Consider the following 25484-nt stretch of genomic DNA (forward strand, 5'->3'; position numbering starts at 1 on the left):
AAACTTACTCCACTCTTATTGAAAATATTTTAGCTCAATCTAAGTATTTTTTATAATAAAAACACTTTCTTGTATACCCTCTATAGTGTTTGCCTTTATGAAACAGAAGTGAGTAAACAGTGTGGGTAGATGTTGCCTGCCTTAATTCTTCTCCTTTTATTAACCCAGTTATTTAAATTTTATATTGCTTTTTCAAAATTTTGAGTCACTGAGACTCCAAAGTGGTATGAGTGTAAACTTTTTAAAGGCAAAAGACTATTGTCTTCAGCTTATTTTGTGTGTGTGTGTGTATGTGTGTATACATCTTATAGTCATCACTATCATCATTATTTAACATTGTTCATCTAATTTATGATTAAATTAATAAATATAGATTGAGCTTGTGTTATATTTAATGAACTTTATTTGGAGGAGGATACAAGCACTTAGTTATAATGATCTTTTGCCTTAGAAAGAGTTTATTTGCTTATTATATTCCATCTTTTCACCTTAAAGCCATAAGGTAGTAAATTGTGATGATATATTTACCACATAAGGTGACTTTAATTGTTGAATGAGGAATGAATTTTGATCTTTAATTGATATTTTAAAATGGCCTTTTTTCTGTTTGTGTCTTCACAGGAGAAATACATAGATGCTGCTTCAGAATTGATTGTATATACATACTTTTTTTCTGCCTCAGAAGAAGTAGTTCCTGAGGTACTATTTAAAATTAGATTTTAATGACAAGATTTCATTTTTTAGATTATTACTTGATTTTACTATCAAATTTATTTACTGTGATTTATATAGAAAGAGTAAACGTGTTAACCTGTTACTGGTATTAGATTGCTTGTTACTAATAAGCAAATACTAGATTTATAGCATTTAGGGATTATGATTATTACATAAGTGCTCTTTTTTTTCTTTAATAAAATACCAGTGGTGACAACTGTTACCTTAAGTTGGTTTACATTGGTGGATTAATTTGTGTGTCCGTGTGTGTGTGTGTGTGTGTGTGTATGTGTTGCAGATGAGGTCTTTTGTTAGATCCTCAGACTGAGGTATCATGTGGTCCTCCGTAAACAAATCTATAAACAGAATATAAGTGCTATGAAAAAAAAGGGCAGTGTGATAGTTGGAGTATATAGAGGTGGGATGGATGCTCTGATTGATTGATCAAGAAATACCTGTCTGAGAAGAAAATATATGAACTGGAACTTACATGAAGGAGCTGTGCAAAGATCTGTAGACCAAGTATACCAGAATCAGGGAACAGATAATACAGATGCCCAAATGATGGGTAATGTAGAAACAGAACAGCAGGCCAGTGTGACTATGGTGCAGTGAGATAGGAAGTGGTCAGAGGCCAATGTAGTGCTATACGTCATGGCAGTCAATGTATGTGATGAAGTTAAAGTTGGTAAAGAGTATGGTCTGATGTTCATGTTAAGGATATTAGTCTGTGCTAAGTGCAGGGTGAATTGAATAGATATGAGAGTAGATACAGGGATCTCTGTGGAACTTTTGCGGTAGTCTAGGAAATTTGGGCTTGAGGGTTAGTAAAAAAACTTTGGTCAGAGTTGAAAGGATTGTGGTGTTCAGGAGATAGAATTGTCATAGCATACTTGTGTGAGGAAAAGGGATGACCTAAGGATGACTACTAGGTTTTTGATTTGAACAGCTGACAAGATGTTGGTGTTACAATATTTACGAACTTGGGAATTACTGGACGAGGAACAGATTGGGAAATGGGGAAGTGATTAAGAGCTTTGAATTGTTCATTTTAATTTGACTCAGTTTTGTTTCATATTAGGCATCCAAATACAAGCATTAAATAAGCAGCTGGATGTAAGGGTCTAGAATTAAATGAAATCTAGGCCTAAACTGAATGCAATTTTTTTAATGAAATAAGTGAACACCAACAGCATCTGCTACGTAAGATAGTAGGTTATTATGTATTATTTTTATTAACCTTCTCAGCAAGTTTCTTTGAGCATTCTTTAATTGTTTCTGAAAATAGCAATATTTGTCATTTCTCGCTTTTTTTTTTTTTTTAGTTCTGAGTATGCAGGTGCAAAAGTCTGCTAGGGGATATAATTATTTTAGAATAATATGGGGCGTTTTACTCCTATACAAAATTCTCAAATAGGAACAAAGCCCATAATTTTGTGGTCTTCTCATATGTTGAATATTAATGTTTTGTCCTTCACAGCTTCATTAGCTTTACAAGTAGCATTTATGGAAACTCCTGTAGGTGTTATAAGGGGACACAAGAATGAATTTAGACGGTTTCTGACTTCAGAATACTTGAAGATAAATGGAGAAGATTCGCATGTTAACAAATAACTGTATAATATAAGATAGTTTAAAGAAACACAAGGGAGAGGAGGTGAGATCAAAATATGTGGAACTAGATGGCTGCCAAGTTTCAAACTATCTGTTTGTGTTCTAATAAGGACCACTGAGGGATATACTTGAAAGAGGGATGTTGAATGTTGAAAAATACTTCTCAAGCATCTTTGTCAATGAATTGCCAAGAGCAGGTGAATAGAAGCATGCTTGATTATAGAGCCTTACTTAAGAGCTCTATCACTGCCCTTAAAATAGTTATTTTCATGGTGCTGTATCATTTTTCAGTAGTAATGTAACCAGACCATTCTTTATTATCTTCTCTGTCCTTAGATGTGCCTCCCTACCTTTTTAATCTTTCCAGGACAGCTTTCTTTATTTTTATTTTATTATTATTTTTGCCTTCTTATTCATCTACTCATTTACTTAATATATTTGTCATTATTTTCAATATTACCATTTTCATGTAATAATTCTTTGTCGCTTACCCAAATTATTTGTCTTCTGGTCTGATACTGATTTTCAACTATAACTTTATTTTTACAAAATAAGTACAACACAGATATAAGCAGCAGATACTTTCTGAATGAATCCCTTATTACCATCAAAGTTGTTTATAAAGCAGTTGACAACTTAAGCAATACTTTCATTTATGTTATCTAATATAACTCTCATAACTGCTCCATGAGGTAGGCGATCTCAGTGTCCTTATTTCACAGATGAGGAAGCAGACTCTCCTAGGTAAAGTGTTTGGCTCATTATTACACAGCTGGAGAGTGATGGGGAAGGACTCAAACCTAAATAGGCTGATTAATACCTTAGCCCTGCTGTTCTGTTCCTCCTAGTACTTCCCATTCTTCTCATGATATCTTTAGATCTTGTTATCAGGTCTAAGAATAATCCATGTTTTTTACCATAGCAAACAGAGCATTGGGCCAGCTGATGTATAAAGAGATTCAGATCCAGTCTTTAGATAAGTTTGGGACTGACTGTTGTCTTTTTAACTGTAACATTTTTTTTTTTGTTACTAGGGGGCGTGTGTGTGTGTGTGTGTGTGTGTGTGTGTGTTTTGATATCTCTGAATACTTTTGAACTCATAGCTACCAATTACAAATTTTTAATGATAAAAGTCATTTAAACGTATGATTTTTTTGCAGTATGTGAAACTAAAAGAGATGCCTGCTGTACTTGTTTTCAAAGATGAAACGTACTTTGTTTATGATGGTAAGTTCCAAAGTTTTAACTCATGAAAACTTTAAAATTAAAATGTTGTATCTATTGTAGGATTTAGGTGTAAAGATTTTGTAAATGTTGCTACTTCTTACAGTTCCTCATTAATTGCATGATTGATGGTTGGTTTTTTTACCCTTCAAATGCAGTTTTTCCATCTCGTGTTCTTTCATTCTGAGTTTTATCTACAGTAAATTATTTTGTCGAATTATTTGCCTTTTGAAAAGTAAACTCTATGCAGTGTTTATGCATTACTTTAAAATGTTCAGAATTAATTTTTTTAAAAGTATCTAACATTTTAGACACAAAAAGATAAATAAAGCATGCTTAATAGTTTTGAAGTACCTGTGTATTCCTCCTTAGCTGCATTTCTCCCTTCTTGTCAGAAGTAACCACTTACCTGGGATTCACCATTTCTTTATTGATACAAATACTTGGTCTATTTTTGAAATATTTTATGCTGTCAAACATACGTCATAGTAAAGAGAATGGTAAATAAAACCCTATAATATCCATCACCTAGATTAAACAAACACCAAGATCTTACCACGTTTGCTTCAACTCTTTTTTTGTTGAAGCAAATCCCAGTGGCATTTTATTACTGTGTGCTATATTATGACTCCTAGAAAATGCGGACTTTTTTTTAGGTAACCACATGCTGTTATGACATCTACCGTAATTAACAATAATCTCTTGGTATTATCAAATACGTACTCCCATGGCTCCCAAACTGTGTTCTGAGGTACTCAGGGGCAATGCAGCAAACACACAGGGGCACCAGGAGATATTTTAAATTTCAAGAGAAACAAAACTCTTGACATCATTCGGACACCACACAGCCACTCAAAAGCAAAAATGAATGCCAAGTCTAATCTAATAGCATTGTTGGTAATATTATAAATTGCAATTTAATAAAATAAATTCAGTTTCTTATTCTCACTGGCCACATTTTAAATGTTTTGTGGCCTTATGTGCTTGTACTTACCATGTTGGAGAGCCCAGATATGGAACCTTCCATTCATTGCAGAAATATTCTAGACTGTGGTTATTTTTCTTGTTGAATCTAATATATAACAGAAAGGAAACTAGGACTAATTGAGAGCAATAGACTTCGAATTGCTTAAATGATTCAGATAAATAGAAGACTATCCAATAAAGGGAACATTTGATTGTTTTGTTTTAGTAAAAGGAGCATTTTAATTGTTTAGTCATCTTGTAAAGACCAAGCATTTCTTATCTTTATGGTCTTAAAAAAACGAGTGAGAACTGAATTTGATTTCTTGATGTAGTGTAACTACCATTTATGCTGTCATTATACAGAAGGTACTATCTATGTACTTAACTTGACATTTTCATTTTATTTTCAAAGTAATCTGTGAGGTAGGTAATAAGGCAGATAGATTAATATCCTAAGATTACAAAAGAGGTAACTTGAGAATGTTAGCTAAGGAGACAGGTGTATAACTAAATAGCATGTTCATTCATATGCTCATTTAGTCATTTATTCATTGGATGTTTATTGAATGAATTAGACATTGAGCTTAAAAAAGAACTTAAGAGGAACTTACATATATGAAAATATGAGAAGGAAAAGAAGGAAGTTAGGAAAGAAAAGAATTCATATCTATAGTTATTCTATCATCTGCTCTTACATTACTTCCCATGTGTTAAGCACTTAATGTATATTATTTTATTTAGTCTTCACAAAATCCTTTAAAATCAGTATTCTTGCTATTTTACAGATAAACAGGATTAAAGAGTTTTCTTCCTAAGTTAAAATACTAAGTCAATGGTATCAAACTTCAGCCTTCAAATCTTTTATTCTTGTTGTGAGTTTCTTAACAATTCAGAGAGCCACTTTGTTTATTTTTGGAAAAAAAACTTGATCATATCTGTTTAGATTTAAATATGTTCTTTCAGCTTATGTAAGAAAGTACCCCTTCCTTGTCTTTCCATGTTTCAGATGTGGTCTCTGTTGCTTAAGAAAGACAGGAATAATATATTAAGTTTCTTTGGGTATTGTAAAAGCCAAATTTTTCTAACATGCAGCTGTTGGTATTTAGAACCTGCCTGAAGCCTTCAGATAAAACAAAGGCTTTACTTTGAATTGTTACTCTAATATTTAATTGTTGTTAATAAGTTCAGAAGCATTAGGGTAGGGACTTAGGATGATAGTCTATTTTCTGATGAGTTTAAAGTTGGTCACTTTGTGCAATCTTTAGAAAATTTACGTTTGACATGGAGTAGAGATTGTGGCCCAGGAATCAACTTCCAGTTTTATGTTTATTTTTCTAATTTATATTCCAAATCCATAATTACTTTCAGATTTGCATTATATCACTTATTTTATAGGTTTGATAACTTGAAAATGTTTTGTTTAGCAATGCAAGTGACAGAAAAAGCACACCTTTCAAGAAATGAGTAAAATCCAGTCTTCAGACTTATTGGTAGGCTTTTAAAGACATTTTACTTTACATCAGCTTCTCTTTCATGCAATTGTAATGATTTTTCAAAACTACTTCAGAATTATATTTCTAATCAGGACATATAATTTCTCTTAGATATATTTTCTATCTGCTTAGCAGAGGAAAGTATTTGATATTGGAAAAAAGCTAACGTATTATAGTTTTATGTGTTGTACATATGGGAAAGAGTTGTAAATTAAGGAAGAATATCATAAATAGAGAAGAGCAAAGAAATTGTAATACAGTTTACCCGCAGTATCAGGATCCAAATATAACCATCAATCTAGGATAACCATTTAGAAGTATATGCCTTCATTTTATTATTCTATCAGTTTATCTTTCCTTTGTATTTTTTACAAAGTTACAGTCTTATTGTAATACTGTTTTGTAACCCGTTTTACAATTTGTTTATTATAAGTTTTGTCTTTAATTTATAAATAGTCTTTCTCAACATGTACCAAAATTTATTTAAATTATTTCCTATTTAGGACATTTTGATTATTTTATTTTTATTTGTTTTTTACTGTTTTTAATTATGCTATAGTGAAGAATTACTTTGTGCATTTAATCCTTTTGTACATCTGATTGCTTAGAATAAATTACTAAAAATAAAATTATTTTAAGATTATGATTCTCAGGCATTTTGTACATATTACCAGATTAAAACATTATAACTGCCTTAAACATGTAGTTATACTATAATTTATCAATATTTTGTTTTTAAGAATATGAAGATGGTGATCTGTCATCATGGATCAACAGAGAGAGGTTTCAGAGTTATCTCACTATGGATGGCTTCCTCTTGTATGAACTTGGAGACACAGGTAACAAGATAATACAACTTTCTGTCACTCTACAGAATTTTTCATCAGTTGATTACTTAAATCTGATTCTATAGGAAATGAATTTAAGCTCTATTTTATAATTTAATTTTTTTGTTAGACCCGAATGCCAGTTCTACCATATGAGAATATGGACTGATATTACCAAAGAGTATACGTTTGTATATGGGTCAAGTATTAGCTCAAGAGATGGTTTACTAGTAGAACTGGAGGTGTCAGGGGGAAAACAAAGAAAATCTTCTGTTATGACCCCAATGAAGTATAAAACCTGTGCCGAGTCAGTAGTATCAGTTGATTGATCCAGAGTGATTGCATAATGTATATTTTCCTTCTGAAGTATTGCATGAAGGTGTTCTGTTAAGTTGAAGGCTAATTCATGTTGCTGATCAGTTATGTTTCTCCTTGAAAGAAGCAGTTGTTTGTACTTTGAAACGTTATTGGGGTCTAAGCATCCTACAACTTCGACAATGCATTGTTTCACAATTTCTACATCACTGAATGACTTTCCTTTTTCCCCAAGTGTATGAGGTTTGTCTGGAAAATATCTGGCCATGTAATATGTTCTCGTTATGTTAATAATGTCTGTATACTTTCCAGCTACTTTATAATTGCTTCAGTGGCATTATTTCCAGGTCTTAGTGCTGCTTGGAAAGAGTTGTCTTTGCTTTTGCTTTTCATCTTTTAATTTCTATTTGTGGTCCTTATGAGTGCTATAATGCTGATGAACATTGAATTTCTTTAATGTTGATACTGCAGTATCACAAAGCAAGCAAATCATCTTATCTTCAGCAGAAACAAGATACTATTGCAATTCCCAATCCTCATTAAAAAAATTTGTGTTCTTCCTTCAGCATTCTCTTGGTCTTCTTTGACATGATGGGCTATTAAGCAGACAGAATTAAATAGTACTGTCAAGCTGTGCAACCATTCACAAATTCCACTTCAAACAGAAACACAGTGCACTGTGATAACAGACTGACATTACTCAATCCCCCATAAACTCTAGCCAACCAGCCTCATGTGGTAGTGGCATCAGTCAGGTAGGGGAAATTAAAACTAAATCATGAGTGTAGCAGCCATCAGTTTAGCCCTTATGGCTAACTCACGTTCTAATTGTGCTGGTCAATCTGGGAGGGTTATTTTGTTGAAACTTATTTTATTCTTTGGTATTTTAAATACGTTCATTTTAAAAATAAAAATAAGATCAAAATGTATTAATAAAAATAAATGGATTTGTTCTATAAAATTTGGATTCAGTCAAAAGGCCACACTTAAGGACCTGGAAGGCCACATGTAGCCTTAAGGCTACAGGTTCCTCACCTCTGGCCTAGAACATAATAGACTGCTAGATTGCATTGTCTGGTTTTCTTACTCGAACACCACTGGTCTGGTTATGACATCATGCTGCTTTCCTAAAGGATATCAGATACATACGATTGATGTTCTACTTAGGGTTAAGTAAATGCAAGTCAGTTTAATCCTGTGTATTATTACTGGCAAATAGTGATGTGTGTTAATGAAGGGAATGGCATGTAAAAGGCATTTTCTTATTGTTACATACTGTTGTTTTAGAGTTAAAGTAATTCTTAATAAACTCCTTTTGTCAACTATTTCTCATGGTTTTAGCTTTGGATAAAATAGTCATCTTAGTCAATTTTTGGGGTGTGTGAAAAAAAACAATTTGAGCATTTAAATTATTATAAAAATTACAACTTGAGTATATATTACATTGCTATATGTTTACTATTATTTACATTTTGGGGGTGGGAAATGGAAGGGGATTTATCATATGGAGTTGATTAATTCACTGATTCACTCTACAAATTATTTTACCATAATGTGTGGGTATAATTCAGTGTAACGTGTGGGATAATTGGAATTAATTCTGGAAACATTTTACTGATTCCCTGTTCACCACTAAAGAGGTTATTGAAAAGTTTGTATAATGAGGGTTATTGAATTTAGATATATTATTCTTAATTTCAGGAAAGCTTGTGGCTATTGCAGTTATTGATGAGAAAAATACATCAGTTGAACACACCAGGTATGGTGCCTTGTAATAGTTTTTAGCCTCAAATGTCATCCAATTCGTGGCTTTAGATAGACTTGATATGTTATCTTCCTTTTCCTGTAGCACTTAGATAAGACAGCATATAATTGAATAATTATAGTTTTCAAGTGAAGAAATGAAATATTCATGTGTTTTTTCCTACAGATTAAAGTCAATTATTCAGGAAGTTGCTAGAGATTATAGAGACCATTTCCATAGGTAGGTGCTTATATTCTAGAAGATTCCTTCATCTTTATTTATGTTTTGTAATATAGTAAAGCAAAAGTAGTAGTATTTCATACTTTCCAAGGTGAATCAAAGAACTGAAGTAAATTATAGTAGTTTCCCCTTATCCATGGGGGATACATTCCAAGACCCCACTGGATACCTGAAACCACAGATAGAACTGAACTCTGTGTTTTTTCCTATACATACATACCTATGATAAAGTTTAATTTATAAATTAGGTATATTAAGAGATTAACAACAATAACCAATAAAATAGAACAATTATAACAATGTACTGTAATAAAAGTTATGTGAATGTTTATTTCCAGAATTTCTTGGTTGACTGTGGGTAGCTGAAACCAGTGGGCAAGTGGGAAGTACTGTAACATAGCATATTGAATTTCAGCATGAATTGTCTGAATCTTGAAATTCTTTTTGGGATATCCTACAAATTTAAAAAAAAAAAAAAAACTTATTTATAATTGGTATCATACCTGCATCCTGAGAGAATTTGAGGTAAATTTTGTGAAAAGAAAATATGCAAATATACTTACGAATTTGGAATAGTTAAATGAGCAATTAGAAGTCAGAGATAGATGATAATTATAACAGGAACTGGAAAAATAACTTAATATAAAAATGGCATCAGCAATAAATATATTTTTGCTATGTGCTAAATTAAACCGTTGCTGCCATAAGAGACAGCCAATATAAATTTGTAATATTATTTGATTATTATTTCCTTATTCTGAATTTTCTAATGATGGGTCAATATATAGTTTTCCTGTTAAATAGTCTGTAGCATCTTCTGATTAGTCCTTTTTTAAAGTAAGTGGATAATTTTTCTAAACATATTTCAGCTGAAAATGCTTATTTTTCTGTATTTTAAAGGTGCGTAAATGAAGCAGAAAAGTATTAGAATTTGCTTAATTTTACTCATATATTTGTATCTCAAAAGCCAGTACAAGTTACATTCTTTTCTATATTTATGGTTTACAATTTACATGTTAAGTGTTTACAGTGTTTATGTGCTTAGAAAGCCCTAAAGTTCAATTTGTTATATTGTTTACTTTTTTATTTTGTATTTAATATTGTGCTCTCTCTTATTTTTGTTTGTTTATTTTTTGGTTATTATTGGTTAGGGATTTTCAGTTTGGCCATATGGATGGAAATGACTATATAAATACCTTGCTGATGGAGTAAGTAAAGTGATGAATAATTTTGTTATCAAATCAACTTTTTTTATTTCTGTTGCTGAGAAACATGCAGAAGGGTTAAATAGCTGAAAAAAACTAATGGTATATTCTGATGCAGATATTTTTCCATTAAATATTATACTTGAGTTTTTAAATTGTGTATTTGAAACTTACTGAATTTTAATATTTCCCTATACTAAAAAAAACACTTATTTCCCAATTCAATGTTATATAGTATTATAAAAGAGATTATTCAAAATCTTGTAAATTTCATATTTTTTGCATAATACACACTTTAAGAAGTTTAGTGTTAATGGGTAAATATAACTTTTAAGCCGAAAATTTTTAGTGTTCAAGAACTAATTGCTATTCTAGAAGAATTTATTTGAATAGACTAAAATAACGTTATAGGAAAAATATGCAGTTTTAAAATAATTTCAATCTATTATGTTTATAATGTGAAGATCTAATTTGTCACTTGGAAAATTGATATTAGAAAACATTTACCAGACCCTGTACTGAATTAATAAGTTTGAAACAAGAACCTACTCCATTTAGTGGACATCGTGTTTGGCACTGTTGATGAAAAAAATGGAGTTCCTGTCTTCAAATGCTTATGGTCCATTGGGTAAGACCACACACATTAATTACAGAACTGGTTGAAAAGATTTGTGTAGTAGAGGGCTCTGGAACGTATAGATACTCCTGCAACCTTACCCCGACCCAGTGCACCCTAAGGAGGGAAGGGGTCAGAAAATGTTTTCCAGAGGAGATAATAATTAAGAGGAGGCCAAAAGAATGAGACGTTAACTGAATGAAGAATAGGAGGAGGTTATTTCAGGTGAAACATAGTAGCAAACACAACAGGTAGTAGGAAAATGAGGCATAGGTGAGTGGTAGAGATTTAAAATAGCCTCTGAAATGAAGATGAGGAAGTCTCACCAGAGACACACTAACTTGTCTGGCAGCAGTGAAGGTCCAATGGCTGTGCAACAACATTGTGCTATGTTTCAGTTTTCTCTAGCTTTGCTTAGTAACAGATATAGCAAATGCCTTCATTCATTGTTGCAATGTATTAGATTAATTTAGTATCTTCTAATTTCTGAGGAAGAACAGTTGTGGGGGAAACAAACTTAGAAGTCCAAAGTAACATTCATAACTTTTAGTTAAAAGCTTGAAATTATAATGTAGCATTTCTTTAATTCATATATATTCAATTATATTACCCCTCTCATTCCAATAAGAATTTGAGTGTGTTTACTGAAGGTAAAGTACCAGATGTGGAATATAATGAAATCAAGAGAAAATAAAAAAAAGTATTTATGCAGTTATTAAGAGTACATTTGACTCTTGAACAACATGGTTTGAATTGCATGGGTCCACTTGTATTTTTTTCAATAGATATATTGGAGATTTTTCTTTTTTTTTTTGAAATTTGCAGCAATTTGAAAACTTGCAGATGAAATGGATAGTTTGGATTATTGAAAAAAATGTTAGATGTGTCATGAATGCATAAAATATATGTAGATACTATTTTATCATTTACTACCATAAAAATACACAAATGTATTATAAACAGTTAAAATTTATCAAAACTTACACAAACACTTATAGACAGTACATGGCACCATTCGCAATTGAGAACAATGCAAATAAACATAAAGATGCAGTATTAAATCATGAATGTGTAAAATTAATTTATTTTTTACTACTACTGTAATAATTTTGTAGCCATTTCCTGTTCTTGTTGCCCTGAGCTCAAGTTTGTAAGTATCCACTTAAAAAGCTATATGATGCTAATCATCTTTGTGTGAGTAGTTCAGTAGAGGCAGAGTGGTGCCCAAAGAAATCCATGCCCCAATTCCTAGAATTTGTTTTTTTTTTTTTTTTTTGAGACAGAGTCTCACTCTGTTGCCCAGGCTAGAGTGAGTGCCGTGGCGTCAGCCGAGCTCACAGCAACCTCAAACTCCTGAGCTCAAGCGATCCTCCTGTCTCAGCCTCCCAAGTAGCTGGGACTACAGGCATGCACCACCATGCCCGGCTAATTTTTTCTATATATATTTTTAGCTGTCCATATAATTTCTTTCTATTTTTAGTAGAGATGGGGTCTCGCTCTTGCTCAGGCTGGTCTCGAACTCCTGAGCTCAAACGATCCGCCCACCTCGGCCTCCCAGAGTGCTAGGATTACAGGCGTGAGCCACCATGCCCGGCCTAGAATTTGTGTATGTGTTGCATTACAGAGCAAAAGGGACTTTGCAGATGCAGTTAAATTTATGGACCTTAAAACAGGAGAATATCTTGGATTATCCGTGAGGGTTCAATCTAATCATATGAGGCTTTAAAAGTGGAGAACTTTCTCCAGTAGAAGCTAAGAGAATATAGGATAGAAAGCTCTATAAGGGAGATTCCAAGTATAAGAAGGACCCCTTATTGTTGTTGGCTGTGAATATGAAGGAGGCCATGAACCAGGGAATGTGTGTGGCTTCTAAAAGCTGAGAACAACCCCCTGGTCGACAGCCATCAAGGAAACAAGGATCTTAATCCTACAGTTGCTGGACCTAAATTCTGCCAAAACAGAATGAGCCTGGAAATGAATTATTTCTCAAAGTTGTCAGTAAGGAACGCAGCTCCCCTGAGACCTTGATTGATTTCCACCTTGTGAGCAAAGGACCCAGCCAAGCTTGCTGGACTTCTGACCCCACAAAACTGTGAGGCAGTAAATGCATGTTGTCCCAAGCAGCTACATTTGTGTTTGTTAGGGCAGCAATGGAAAACTAATACGTGTACTTAATGTATTTTGTTTTGGGCTTTTTTCCCTCCAAAGGACAAGCATTTAAAAGATTATTTTATTAAAAGAAAATGACTTGACATGCTAAAAATGCTATTATAGTGTTGCAGCCATGTGAGTGATTTCACATGAGAAATAATACTGATTTTTACATCTCTTGGGGAAAAGGAGATAATTCTGTTTTCTTAGAACTCTTTTTAAAGAAAGAGTTTATTATACATCACTGCGTATAACTATTTTAAAGCATGTGAGGAAGATGTGAAAGGTGATTTGAAATTAAAGCATTTAGGACATCAACAATAATCTTTCCCCTTTGCCACCCACCCCTTGTTTTGGGTGATTTTTTTTTTTTTTTTTTTTTTTTTGATTGATATTTTGCTCTTATTTATTTTTTAAAATTTAATTAAATTAATTTTTTTTTTTGAGAGAAGAGAGAAGGTATATAATGTTGGTTATGTAAAAGTCTTTATTGAGTATTTACCCTGTGGCCAACATTAGACTAAGTGGTCAATGTGTATTTTTTAATTTTTGTGGTAACTCAGGCATAAGTACTATTATCTCCATTTTATATAGCTGAGAAAATTAAAATTTTTTATAAGAAACTCAAGGAAGTTTATTAAATAATATGCCAGAGGATGCCCAACAAATAAGTTAAACAAGCCTAGTCCTCAAATTCGTCTCTTATTTCAAACCTCTTAATGATAACATTAATACTTACAGACAAATTAGTGGAGTAGATATTGATGCCTAAAATGTTTTTAAGTTAAGGCAAATACATGATATTATATAATGTAAAATTGTAGCATTGACTCTGCTTTTACTTTTTGTTAGGATAAATAGGAAACTATCAGACCTTTGAGCTGTGACATTGTATTGGGTTTTTGTGAGTATAATTAAGAGGGAATAGGATATCTTATTTTCCACCATTATTCAAATTGAATTGTTTTAAAACAAACATTTGCTTCCTAGTTCAATTGTGTATTCAACTTTTTCATAAAATGTATTTTGTAGGAAGACCAGCTTCTAATCCATTTTATTAATATAAAAATAGAATTTTTTGCTGTTCATGCATTATAATAACAGCTATAAATTAAAAAGTTGCCTCTTGTTTTTATGAACAAGAGTAGAGCTAAGATTTTTTTAAAGTACACAATCAGTTATTTATTGCCTAATACTTGGCAATAAAGCACCCTAATACCCAGTGGCTTAAAACAGTAATCATGTATTCTCTCTCACTTGTCGGGTTGGTTGACCTTGGCTGGGCACAACTAGATATGGCTTCCATTTGGGTTCAGGTCTACTCCATGTGTCTTTTTTGTCCTTGACTCTGGTAGGATATTTTCTTGGGGGATGTTCTTTTTATGGCAATTGCAGACACCCAAGTGGGCCACCCCAGCCATGGAAGCACACTTCAAGCCTCTGCTGAAGTCACGACTCTCACCTTCCTATTGACCAAGTAACAATGACTGGGCCCAACGTCAGGGGTCAGATGGCATGGAAAAGGGTGTGGTATTGTAGGAGAAAAAGAATTATGAACAAGAAAGCAACCTACTGGCCTCAGTTACTTATGTGGTAATAACAGAATGATGTATATTATTTCTACTATAAAGTTTTATACTTTTACATAATATGCTGATATAAGCATAGACATACAAATAATCATAGATATTAAGACAATTAAATGACACACATTGGTAGTATTATATAGTTATCCTATCTGTGAACTGAATTGATGTCTAGTATATCACTAAAGTACTTCCTGAGGATGTGAAATATAAAGTGTGATAGTGTGAGTTGAGAGAATTTGCAATAGTTTTAATTGAACATGTATTGTGTACAAGGTCTTGTGCTGAATATTTAACATGAATTTTCTCATATAATTTTTGTGGTGAGATAGGTGCCATTGCCCTCCCCATTTATAAGTGAAAAACATTATGCATAAGAAGCTAAATTACTTGCCTAAAATCCTGCAACTTTAAGAGAAAGTTCTAGATTTGAACACAAGCAGTATGACTTCAGAGACCATGCTCTTCCCTGTCTCATTGCCTGAGTACCATTTAACTAGTAGGATTGTATATGATTAAAAGTGAGGGTATTAAAAATAAATTTGTGGCAAGGAATAATATTGCCCAGAAATTGATGACCACACCTGTCATAATTTTTAAGTTTGTGATTACTCAGCTATTGTTTATTAAAATGTTTTTCATATAATCTTAACTAGTTTTAAACTGGATGGAAAATTTGAAATTTTCTTTATATAGACAAAGGGTGGCAAACCTATTAATATAGCTCCCTCTTGTAATTGTAGCTACTGTGATATAAGTAAATATCAGAGTAAACTTATTGCTGTGTTTAATGCATATTTTGATTTCTTTGTTTTTATTTTTCAGTGACTTGACAATCCCAACTGTAGTTGTACTGAATACTTCAAACCAACAATACTTTTTGCTAGAAAGACAGATTAAGAATGCCGAAGACATGGTCCAGTTCATTAACAACATTTTGGATGGCACAGTAGAAGTATGTTGTTCACTTTCATTTCAGAGGGGTCACAGGGTGAAGTGGAGGAGAAACACTCTTAATCATCACATAGTAGGAATTTTATGTTTGTGAAAATATAATTTTGTTGAAATGAAACTAACTTGAGTGAGAACCCTTCTGTTTGTAAGTTAGTGAAACCGAACTCAAACTATTTAACAAAAAAGAGATTTTATTGGCTTATAGAGCTTGGAAATTCAAGGAATGAGCCAGATTTCAGGGATGGGTGAGTTCAGGGATTTGATTGATTTTAAGAAGAAATTTTTCCCTCTCTGCCTATCAGCACTTTCTTTTTGAGCTTCATCCTCAGAGAGACTCTCCCTACACAATAACAAAGGTATCCTGCTGCAGCTTTGGTTTGGCAATCTCAGCTAAATTAAAAAATTAGGCAGGCCTAGACTCGGGGTAGATCAGCTTCAGCCAAGCTGCATGGATTATGAATACAGGAGGATGACTTCTTCAGAGCAGAATTGGGGTGTGTTAACACAGGAAGGCAAAAGGAATACAGGACCAGAAAACATCAGTAAATGTTTACTGTACAGCCTTCAGTTGAATTACTTACTATTTTGGAGTCAACCTTCAACCTGCAATTGTAAGATTATATAGCATAGGAAAGCACTTAAATAATAATTTAAATTTTTTTCCTGTTAAATTGAAGGCCCAAGGAGGTGACAGCATTTTGCAGAGATTGAAAAGAATAGTATTTGATGCCAAATCTACGATTGTGGTAAGTTGTGACAGTTTGTTTTGTGCCATTGGTAATTAAGAATGTACAGGGTCTTTATGTCTAACTGGTAAAATCTGAATTTCAAGGATTAGGTCAAAATACGTCTTTTTAATTTGCAGGGTATGAACTAGTCAGTATTTACATTAAGAAAATATTTCCATCAGATGGAAATTAAGTTTCTCTAATTCATTTTTTTATGATTGGTGAGTTAACTGAAATTCAGAATCAATTAACTTGATAGTATGACTTAAAGATTTTATTTCTTGAAACTACTATGTAAAGTTCTTGCTTAATAATTTCATGAAAGTGTAGATAATATGAAATTTTTAGTTCTACTAAGTACGGTTGTCTTTCTGTGAATTAGTCATTTCTGTTGAAGAAAATGATGTGTCTTGGGAAGTCATTCCTTTTTATTTTTATTCTTTCAGTTGTCAAAATAGTCAATCTTAATAAACATCTCTGTTAATTCTGTGCTACCCATAAGTTGATAAATAATTGGAATCATTTATAGATGTTTTTCCTTCCTTCTCTCCTGCCCTTTTTTTTGTTCTTTCTTTCATTCTTTCTTTAAAAAGCAGATATTAAATGTAGAATTAAAATGTGATAGGTCAAATTGTTTCCAACAGTATTTTTTTTTTTAATTTGTTCATCCCAGTGTGTATCTGCAGATGTCAGGCGTGGGTAGAATATAGACAATGGTGGATGACTTGAATTGACACGTCTGCCCCTGGTTATACTTTTATTTATTTATTTATAATTACAGTTTCTAAATGTTTCCTTGATTTCCTTCAATATCACCTCTCACCTGATTATGTCTGCCATTCTAATTTGCTCTTCTTTTTACTCGAGAAAACTAATGCGCAGTCTCATAGTTGCCTACTAGTTATTAGATCTCTTGTGATATTTCCTCTGGATGTCTTCAAAGCTTCCCTTTCTTGGCATTCTCCTTTCCCGTTCTGCTGTGGTAATCACTGTTTCTCCCATGCATGACCCCATCACTCCAGTCAGTGTTTTTCAGAGTCTCTTTTCTCTTTCTGCTCTTTTCGGTACTTGGATCTGAACCTTCTCGCTTGGAACTCTGAGAAATCATTCCTATTCTCCCAGCTTTAACTCTCAGTTACTCTGACAGTAAAAGCATTCCTAAATTTGTTTGAGCCCTAAACTCAGTTCCTGTTGTCTGCCTTGAGCTACTCCGTGGGCATTTTCATTCATTGTGGCAAAAGCAATCATGAAAATGTAACTATCTTCATTAGAAGTAAATTCTAAGAATCGTTGTCTCATTCCATGCATGGTGTCCTTCAACTTGTCAGTAATAGTCTTTATTTTCCTCTTGCCCCCAGCATAGATTGGGCTCTTACCACAGTATGTCTAGCTGCTATTCTCACTTTCACCTGCTTTCCACACTTCCTCTTGCCCATTATCCACTACATTCTATATACTGCTGCAGAATTAATATTACTGAAATAATGGATTTTGATCACTTGCCTACACTGTCTATCCAAAATATTTTCTGTGCTGGTTTTTGAATATTGTATAAGTTTTCCTGGAGCAAATTGCTAGTGTTCACACTACCTTGTCCTGCCTCATTCTTACTCATCCTTATATTTCCCCCTCAAAACTCACCTTTATTCTGTGACGCCTTCTTCCGTTATCTTAATCCAAAACGATCTTTTTCTGCTCTGAACTTGACTATATTGTTCTCAAGAGTTATAAACACAGCCCCTAGAATATTATAGTTGAAAAACCTGTTCAGTAAAATTTCTTTTAATTTTCTGGGAGCTGAGGAGACACTATGTAGATTAAGGGAAATTAGAAAGTTAATGAGACTTTAATACTAACCAGATGAGTGAAAAATGTTTAAAATGTCATGTGAAGAGAATATGTGTATGTATATACTTTCTTCATAAAAATAACCCAACCTTCTTCATGAGCAGATTCTTATAGTTAATAAACAATTCTAAGGCTATTGGGCACATAGTAACCATCTTAAAGAGACCTTTGTGGTTAATGTGGGAAAAATAGGTGTCTTTAGGAATGGTTGTAGGATATTTGGTGCCTTTTTCTGCTTCCTGTAGCTGGTTCTACACACACTCATCTGTGTGCATGTGTACAGAATTTGTATCTCTTATGATGTCTTTAACATAGTAGCTACTGCTGAAGTATGGACTCTTTCACTGGAACTCAAAGCAAGTTGAATAGCTACAAGTGGAGGAAATCTGAAGTGATTTTAAATTCATTTTATGTAAATCTGAAGGGAACTGAGTTTTAATTATCTTTCCACAGTCTATTTTCAAGAGCTCACCACTTATGGGCTGTTTTCTCTTTGGCCTGCCACTGGGTGTCATCAGTATCATGTGCTATGGAATCTACACAGCTGACACAGATGGTGGTTATATAGAAGAACGATATGAAGTGTCTAAAAGTGAAATTGAAAGCCAAGAACAGATAGAAGAGAGCAAAGAACAACAGGGGCCCAGCAGTGGAGGATCTCTAATGCCTACAGTGCAAGAGCCCAAGGATGTATTAGAAAAGAAGAAAGATTGAGACTTTTACCACTATAAAATATTTGATAGGATTTCAAATTATTAAAGAGTCTATATATTGGATTTAGACATTTAATCATGATCTTTACAGAAGAGAACATGTTATTTGTATTTTGCTAATATCAACTGCATGGATTAAAGCAGTCCTTCCATAAATGGGGAGATGTTTGGAGCAAAAAGATGAGTGGTTTGTCTGAAACAAACACAAAGCGCTCCATCAAAGCTTACCTTAGAGATGTTATAACAGATCAGTCCTATTTGCATGTTTCTCTATCTGAATATTCTGTGAGAAAGTTAAGATTCTTTGGCAGAATATTTTAATTGGCCAATCAGGTAGAAGATACACGTTTGATATAGAAAAATAATACCTCCACCTCCTACCAACGATTCTCCTCATATATTTTGGACAAGATTTATATGGACAAAATTAGGTCTTTAAAATTAGGCACTTTAAAGAGACCGAATAACTTTTTCCATGTATGAAATTAAGATTATGAGGTTAAAAATAATGTGATTTTATATAGCATAATGGTTTTATTTTGTTATTATTTTTAAAGGAGAGGAAATGTTACATTTTAACTTTATACTCAGTTACATTATTATAAAATTTTCGTATGAGCCTGTAGTCTTATCTTTGAAAAAATAGTCTTGTGATTGACCTTTGCAAAATAAACAGAATTTACTGAGAACAGTAGTTTCAGCCCATCCCCTGGAATACTCTTAATAGGTGTCTCATGGTCATTGCAGAAAGAGAAGTTTCTTTATTAATTCTACTCTGCGTTAGCCAGAACAGCCTAGTATTTTTGTTTTGTTTCATTTCTATTTTATATATTGACATTTCTTCTAAAATTTTCTTTGATAAAAATCTGCTTTTTGAAAAGTAGTATATTATATATTTGTTTATGGTATGCAAACTTGATAACTTACAGTTGAAAATATACATATGTATGTAGACACAAACTTTATTGACACATCTATATATAATACTGCAAGTGTGTCTGTGTTCATAAATGAGTGATGAGTGACATAATCAGCAGTATCCAATGACAAAACTTACAGCCAACGAAGAGATTGGTCTGTAACCTCCATTCTCTCAATTCTGTCACCCATTTCAGTGAGTGACTTTTCATATTCTGTCTATAGTGAAATAATATAGGAATTCTATCCCAGGTAATGTCTAAAAATTGTGGGTTTTTTGATAACAGTTTGGTTTATTCTAAATTAGTTATTTCTGAGGCCTTTATTTTAGCTAAGTTTAGAATTTTTATTAGGTAACTATTTGAGTAGTTATTCATTGAGTAATTTAGTTATCCATTATAAAAGATTCCATTGGACATTTAAGCATGTTTAATCATTTTAAAGTATTTAATCCATGGTCCTGACCCAGGTCACCAGATTGCTTCTGATGCCACATTGATCAGGACTAAATGGAATCACTAGCAATTGTTTTGTTGTATCCATGTGCTCTTTTACTATTTAATAATTAAATACCTATTCTTTATGTTTGATTCTCCATTATTGTTATTTTTTTAATAATGAAACAAATACTCCATCAGGGAATTTCAGGAAATACTAGAATGAAATGTTCTTAAGTGGAAACTGGAGATAAATGCTGTTAAATTAACAAGTAGATTCCTCTGCACAGAATAATAAGAGATTCTTTTGGGGAGGATAAATATTAATGTTTCCAATGTTTCCAAGCTTCAGTGGTGAAGCTTGTTTTGCAGTAGTGAAAAGTGTAGATACGTACAGATGCCTAATTAGAGACATTCCAGCAAGGAAGTGAAAACTTAGCAGTTGGTGACATGAAGAAATAGGTATAGAAAATGTCATTGATTTTTTTTTTTCTTCATGTTTATCACTATCAAATGTTAGTCTTCTGCATATTTTTATCTTGTTGATCATCACCTGTAAATAAAAAAGACCTCAATAGGAAAAAAAAAAAAGGATAGCTCAATGTCTACCAGCAAACAAAAATCCAGTGATCTTCTTTTGTATTCTGTGATATCCTTTATAAATGATGCCTTAGTTCTGTGTTACCCTTTCACAGCTTTGTACTATTGCTTCATATTCTGTTTGTGCTTTTAAGGTATGTCTATTGGGAAAAGAAAATGTGTAGGTGGTTTATAAGTGAATTAATTTTATTTCTTTTTATATTAGAATTTTACTTTTGTCTTTATTTTGGGAGGTTTTTATTTACAGTGTAAGACTGCTCACAAAACAAATTTTAAAATTTGTTCTCTCGTATGCTTTTCCCTTCAATGTGATATCAGCTTACTATGAACATTATTTTCATTTTAGGAAAAAATACTTCAAAATAAAGGCAGATCTTTTAATAATTGAATCTAGTAGAAGAACATAGATATCATTCTAATTCAGTGATGAGTCTTATGATCACATATTAATAATGAGGTCCTTCAGTAAGTTGAAGTTTTGCCTTCTCTTTCATTTACAAGGAAGTTCTATTTCTAACTTGTAAAATTCGAAATTCTACATCTTTGCTGTTGCTGAATCTGGTGCTCAGACAATATTTAAGGATATTTCAAAAAGGCAAAGTGCGTGTTTTTATCAAGTAACCTATGCACTCCATTAGCTTGCAGTTCTTTTTTTTTTTTTAATTTCATTGTGTGCATCAATATTTTCCTAGCTACTATTATCTGAAGCTTGTTTGAGGTGCATTAGGCCTGTAATTTTCATTTTCTTCTCACACATACTGCTTCCTGTATCTGGTTTAGAAATAACATTAAGATGCCAAATGTCTAGGGCTTGGAGGGTCTTATATGTGTGGTTAAAACAATTAGCTGTATTTTTTATTTACTAGATTTTGTTAATGATGTTTCTTGTTTTTTGCTTTGGTGCCTTGTTTTGGTTTTGCAAAATAATTTAAATATTATTATAATTGCTTGATATGACATTGGGGGTAGGACAGGGAAAAAAATCACTCAGCCATTCTTATGCAGAAATTGTTCAAATAAATCAGTGTGGTCGCTATCAATTGGTGAGATTAGGTTTGCTGTTTTATTTTTATAAATCTATATTTTTTCTGAATGTGTTTGAGTCCAAGAGTGGGCAAAAAATAATTTTCTACTTTGGACTAATCTATAGGGTTTTTGAAAGTCTGTATTACTAACTTGCTGAATTTCTGATATCCTGCCTTAGGGCTGTAAACCGTTGTTTTTCTAAAATAAAGTAATTGAAAACCTCTAATTGTTTTTACTGTGTATCTTTTGGTTGTTTGTGATATGAATAGTTCTCTGCACAAGTAGACAGGAGCTAAGACTGATATTCTACAAAGTGTTTCTTCCTGTTATTAAATTTATAAGTTATTTGTAATTATAGAAACATAGACTTGTAGAGTTTAAACAGACTTGAGAAAGATCGTATTGTAATCTGATTCCATTATATAATAGATGAAGAACCTGAGAGTCATAGGTTTTATATATTTTGTATTTATAAAACCTAATAATTTTTCAATATTAATTTTTCCAAAAAGGTATCTCATCTCTTTTTATAGAGTTTAAAGTTAGAAGAACTGGATTTGAATCCTTAACTGCTAAATTACAATGTTGGCTACAACCTTGACCCCTCATTTTCATTGTCGATAAACTTGGAATTTAAAGACTCAAGTTATGTTTTTTTTTTTTAATAGCATCAAGGGTATTGTGGGAAAGCAAAGCTATACACAGATGTTACTTTTTAAAATAATTTCCGTTTTGTATTTTTTACCAAGGGCATGCCTTTTAATGCAAATAAGTAGCACAGGAATAAACAGCCCAAAACATGGACCTACAAATTTGTGAATTTGCACAGACTAGCTGGTTAGGATGGACTCCTTCTGTTGGAGTGACAAAGCACGTTCAGCTGTTTTTAAATTCCATAGGACTGTGACGGAGGCTTCCCATCCTCTCTGTTGAGCGGCTGTATTGTCCTGGGTATATGGAGGCTCTCATGTCACACTCCCTGGTTCAAACTTTGGCTCCATCACTTACCTGTGTGAAGTTGAGTAAGCCACTTAGCCTCTCTGCTCCCAAGATGGCTGTAATTTGAGGGTGAATTCACCTATCTCATTGGATGGTGTAAATGAGTTACATATAAAGTATATTTAGAACAGTGACTGGCACATAGTAACGATTCAAAATTAACATCAGATTTTTATATTTGTATAAATTTATGGAGTGCAAGTGTAATTTTGTTACATGGCTATAGTGCATAGTGGTGAAGTCAGGGCTTTTAGTGTCTCCATCACCCAAATAAGGTAGATTGTGTCTGCACCCATTAAGTAATTTCTTCTTCATCTTCCCATGCCCCCACCCTTCCGAGCTTCCACTGCCCATCATTCCACACTCTACATCCATTTGTACACATTACCTAGCTCCCCGCTTGTAAGTAAGAACATGTAGTATTTGTCTTTGTGTCTGTTTCACTTAAGATAATGACCTCCAGTTCCATCCATGTTGCTGCAAAAGACATCATTTCATTCTCTTTTATGGCTGAATAACACACCATTGTGTATATTTATCACATTTTCTTTATCCAGTCATTCATTGCTGGATACTTACATTGAGTCCTTATCTTTGCTATTGTGAATAGTGCTATGATAGACATGAGTGCAAGTATCTTTTTGATGTTTTGATTTCTTTTTCTTTGGGTAGATCCTCAGTAGTGGGATTGCTGTATCAAATGATAGGTCTATTTTTAGTTCTTTGAGAAGTCCCCATACTGTTTTTCATAGAGGTTGTACTAATTTACGTCCCCACCAGCAGTATATGTGTTCCTTTTTCTCTGCATCCTCGCCAACATCTATTATTTTTTGTCTTTTTAGTAATAGTCACTCTGGTATAATATGGTATCTCATTGTGGTTTTAATTTGTATTTCTCATATGATTAGCGACGTTGAGCTTTTTTTCATGTGCTTGTTCACCATTTGCCTGTCTTCTTTAGAGAAGTGTTCATGTCCCCTTTGCCCACTTTTCAACGCACGGGATTATTAGTTTTTTTGTTGTGGAGTTGAGTTCTTTATAAATTCTGGATATTAGTTTCCTGTCAGATGAATAGTTTGTAAATATTTTTCTCCCATTTTGTAGATTGTTCACTCTGTTGATTATTTCTTTCATTGTGCAAAAAGCTTTTTTAGTTTAATTAAGTCCCATTTGTCTATTTTTGTTTTTGCCGTCTATACTTTTGAGGCCTTAGTCATAAATTCTCTGGCTATACCAATGTTCAGAAGAGTTTTCTCTAGGTTTTCTTCTATTATTTTTATAGTTTCAGGTCTTGCATTTAAGTCTTTAATCCATCTTGCGTTATTTTTGTATATGGTGAAATGATAGAAGTCCAGTTTCATTCTTCTGTATACAGCAGTTTAATTTCCCCAGCATCTTTTATTGAAAATTAATGTCCATTCCCCAGTGTATGTTCTTGTCATCTTTGTGAAAGATCAGTTAGCTATAAATATGTGGCTTTATTTCTGGATTCTCTATTCTCTTCCATTGATCTATGTGTCTACTTTTATACCGGTACCATACTGTTTCGGTTACTATACCCTTGTAGTATAATTTGAAGTCAGGTAATGTGATGCCTCAGATTTGTTCTTCTTTTTACTTAAGATTGCTTTGGCTATTTGACATTTTTCTGGTTTCATATGACTTTTAGGATTTTTTTTCTAATTCTGTGTAAAATGATGTTGGTATTTTGATAAAGATTACATCGACTGTGTATCAGATTTAATTGATTTCTTCTCTAACTTCATTTAAAATTTATATCATCATTTACCACAGAGAAAAGCCAAGTCATTAGGAATGTGAAATCCTAATATGTTTAAGTTTGCTCTGCTACTTTCTGCAATTTAGATTTTAATATTTTGGATAGAAATGAAAACTTATTTCTTTAACATTGAAATCAAACTTAATTACAAATATTTATGATCAGACATCTCTGAAAGTCTTCTGGTTTTTGTGCCTTTAGTGACAATGAATAAACTGGATGTAAGTATCCAATAGGATTATTGATAGATATGTGTGAATAGTGTAAGTAGATATGAATGGGATCTAGGCAGATTTAAAATAATAGCTATTGAATATAGATGGGAAAATTACTTGCTTTATCCTGCATGCATTCCTGACTGTATAGTCAGGTCCTCAACTTTTCTCTTAGTTCCTCTCCTAGAAACTGAAAAGGACCATTAATCAGCTGGTGAAAAAGTGGCAACTATTTTCTTGTGATTTATTCTTTCAACAAATGTTTATTAAATGTCTTCTCTGTACTATTGAGGATACAGCAGTAAAAAACAGTCCTAGCATCAGTCCTTATGGAGTTTTTAGGCTACTGTAATTGATGATCAGTTTGTACTTAAAACACTCAATTGTAAGTTCTTAAAATGTTTTTTTTTATCTTAGTTTCTCTTCTTACACAATCTGTTGTTCAACATAAAAGCATCTTTGGGATCTTTGGACTCAGAGGGTTAGTGACCAGGATAAAACAGAAGAACATACCGGTTTTCTTCAACTATACGACGGGGTCAGATTTACTCAGCATGTCCTCACCTGTGGC

General features: G+C 32.8%; 1 protein-coding gene across 2 annotated transcripts in view; it reads left to right on the forward strand.

The window, feature by feature from the left end:
• TMX3 (thioredoxin related transmembrane protein 3) overlaps window positions 1-19409 on the forward strand; it is a 34395-nt gene extending 14986 nt beyond the window's left edge. For both annotated transcript variants that reach the window (XM_069467880.1, XM_069467879.1), the window contains 9 exons: window positions 622-699; window positions 3489-3555; window positions 6752-6850; window positions 8855-8912; window positions 9084-9137; window positions 10289-10345; window positions 15521-15650; window positions 16327-16395; window positions 18679-19409. In XM_069467880.1, coding sequence (XP_069323981.1) covers window positions 622-699; window positions 3489-3555; window positions 6752-6850; window positions 8855-8912; window positions 9084-9137; window positions 10289-10345; window positions 15521-15650; window positions 16327-16395; window positions 18679-18939 — 873 coding nt within the window. In that variant the 3' untranslated portion in view covers window positions 18940-19409. The remainder of the gene's footprint in view (window positions 1-621; window positions 700-3488; window positions 3556-6751; window positions 6851-8854; window positions 8913-9083; window positions 9138-10288; window positions 10346-15520; window positions 15651-16326; window positions 16396-18678) is intronic.
• The last annotated feature ends 6075 nt before the right edge of the window (window positions 19410-25484 follow it).

The sequence above is a fragment of the Eulemur rufifrons genome, chromosome 5 (genome assembly GCF_041146395.1).
Source record: "Eulemur rufifrons isolate Redbay chromosome 5, OSU_ERuf_1, whole genome shotgun sequence".
In the NCBI taxonomy this organism is placed as follows: domain Eukaryota; kingdom Metazoa; phylum Chordata; class Mammalia; order Primates; family Lemuridae; genus Eulemur; species Eulemur rufifrons.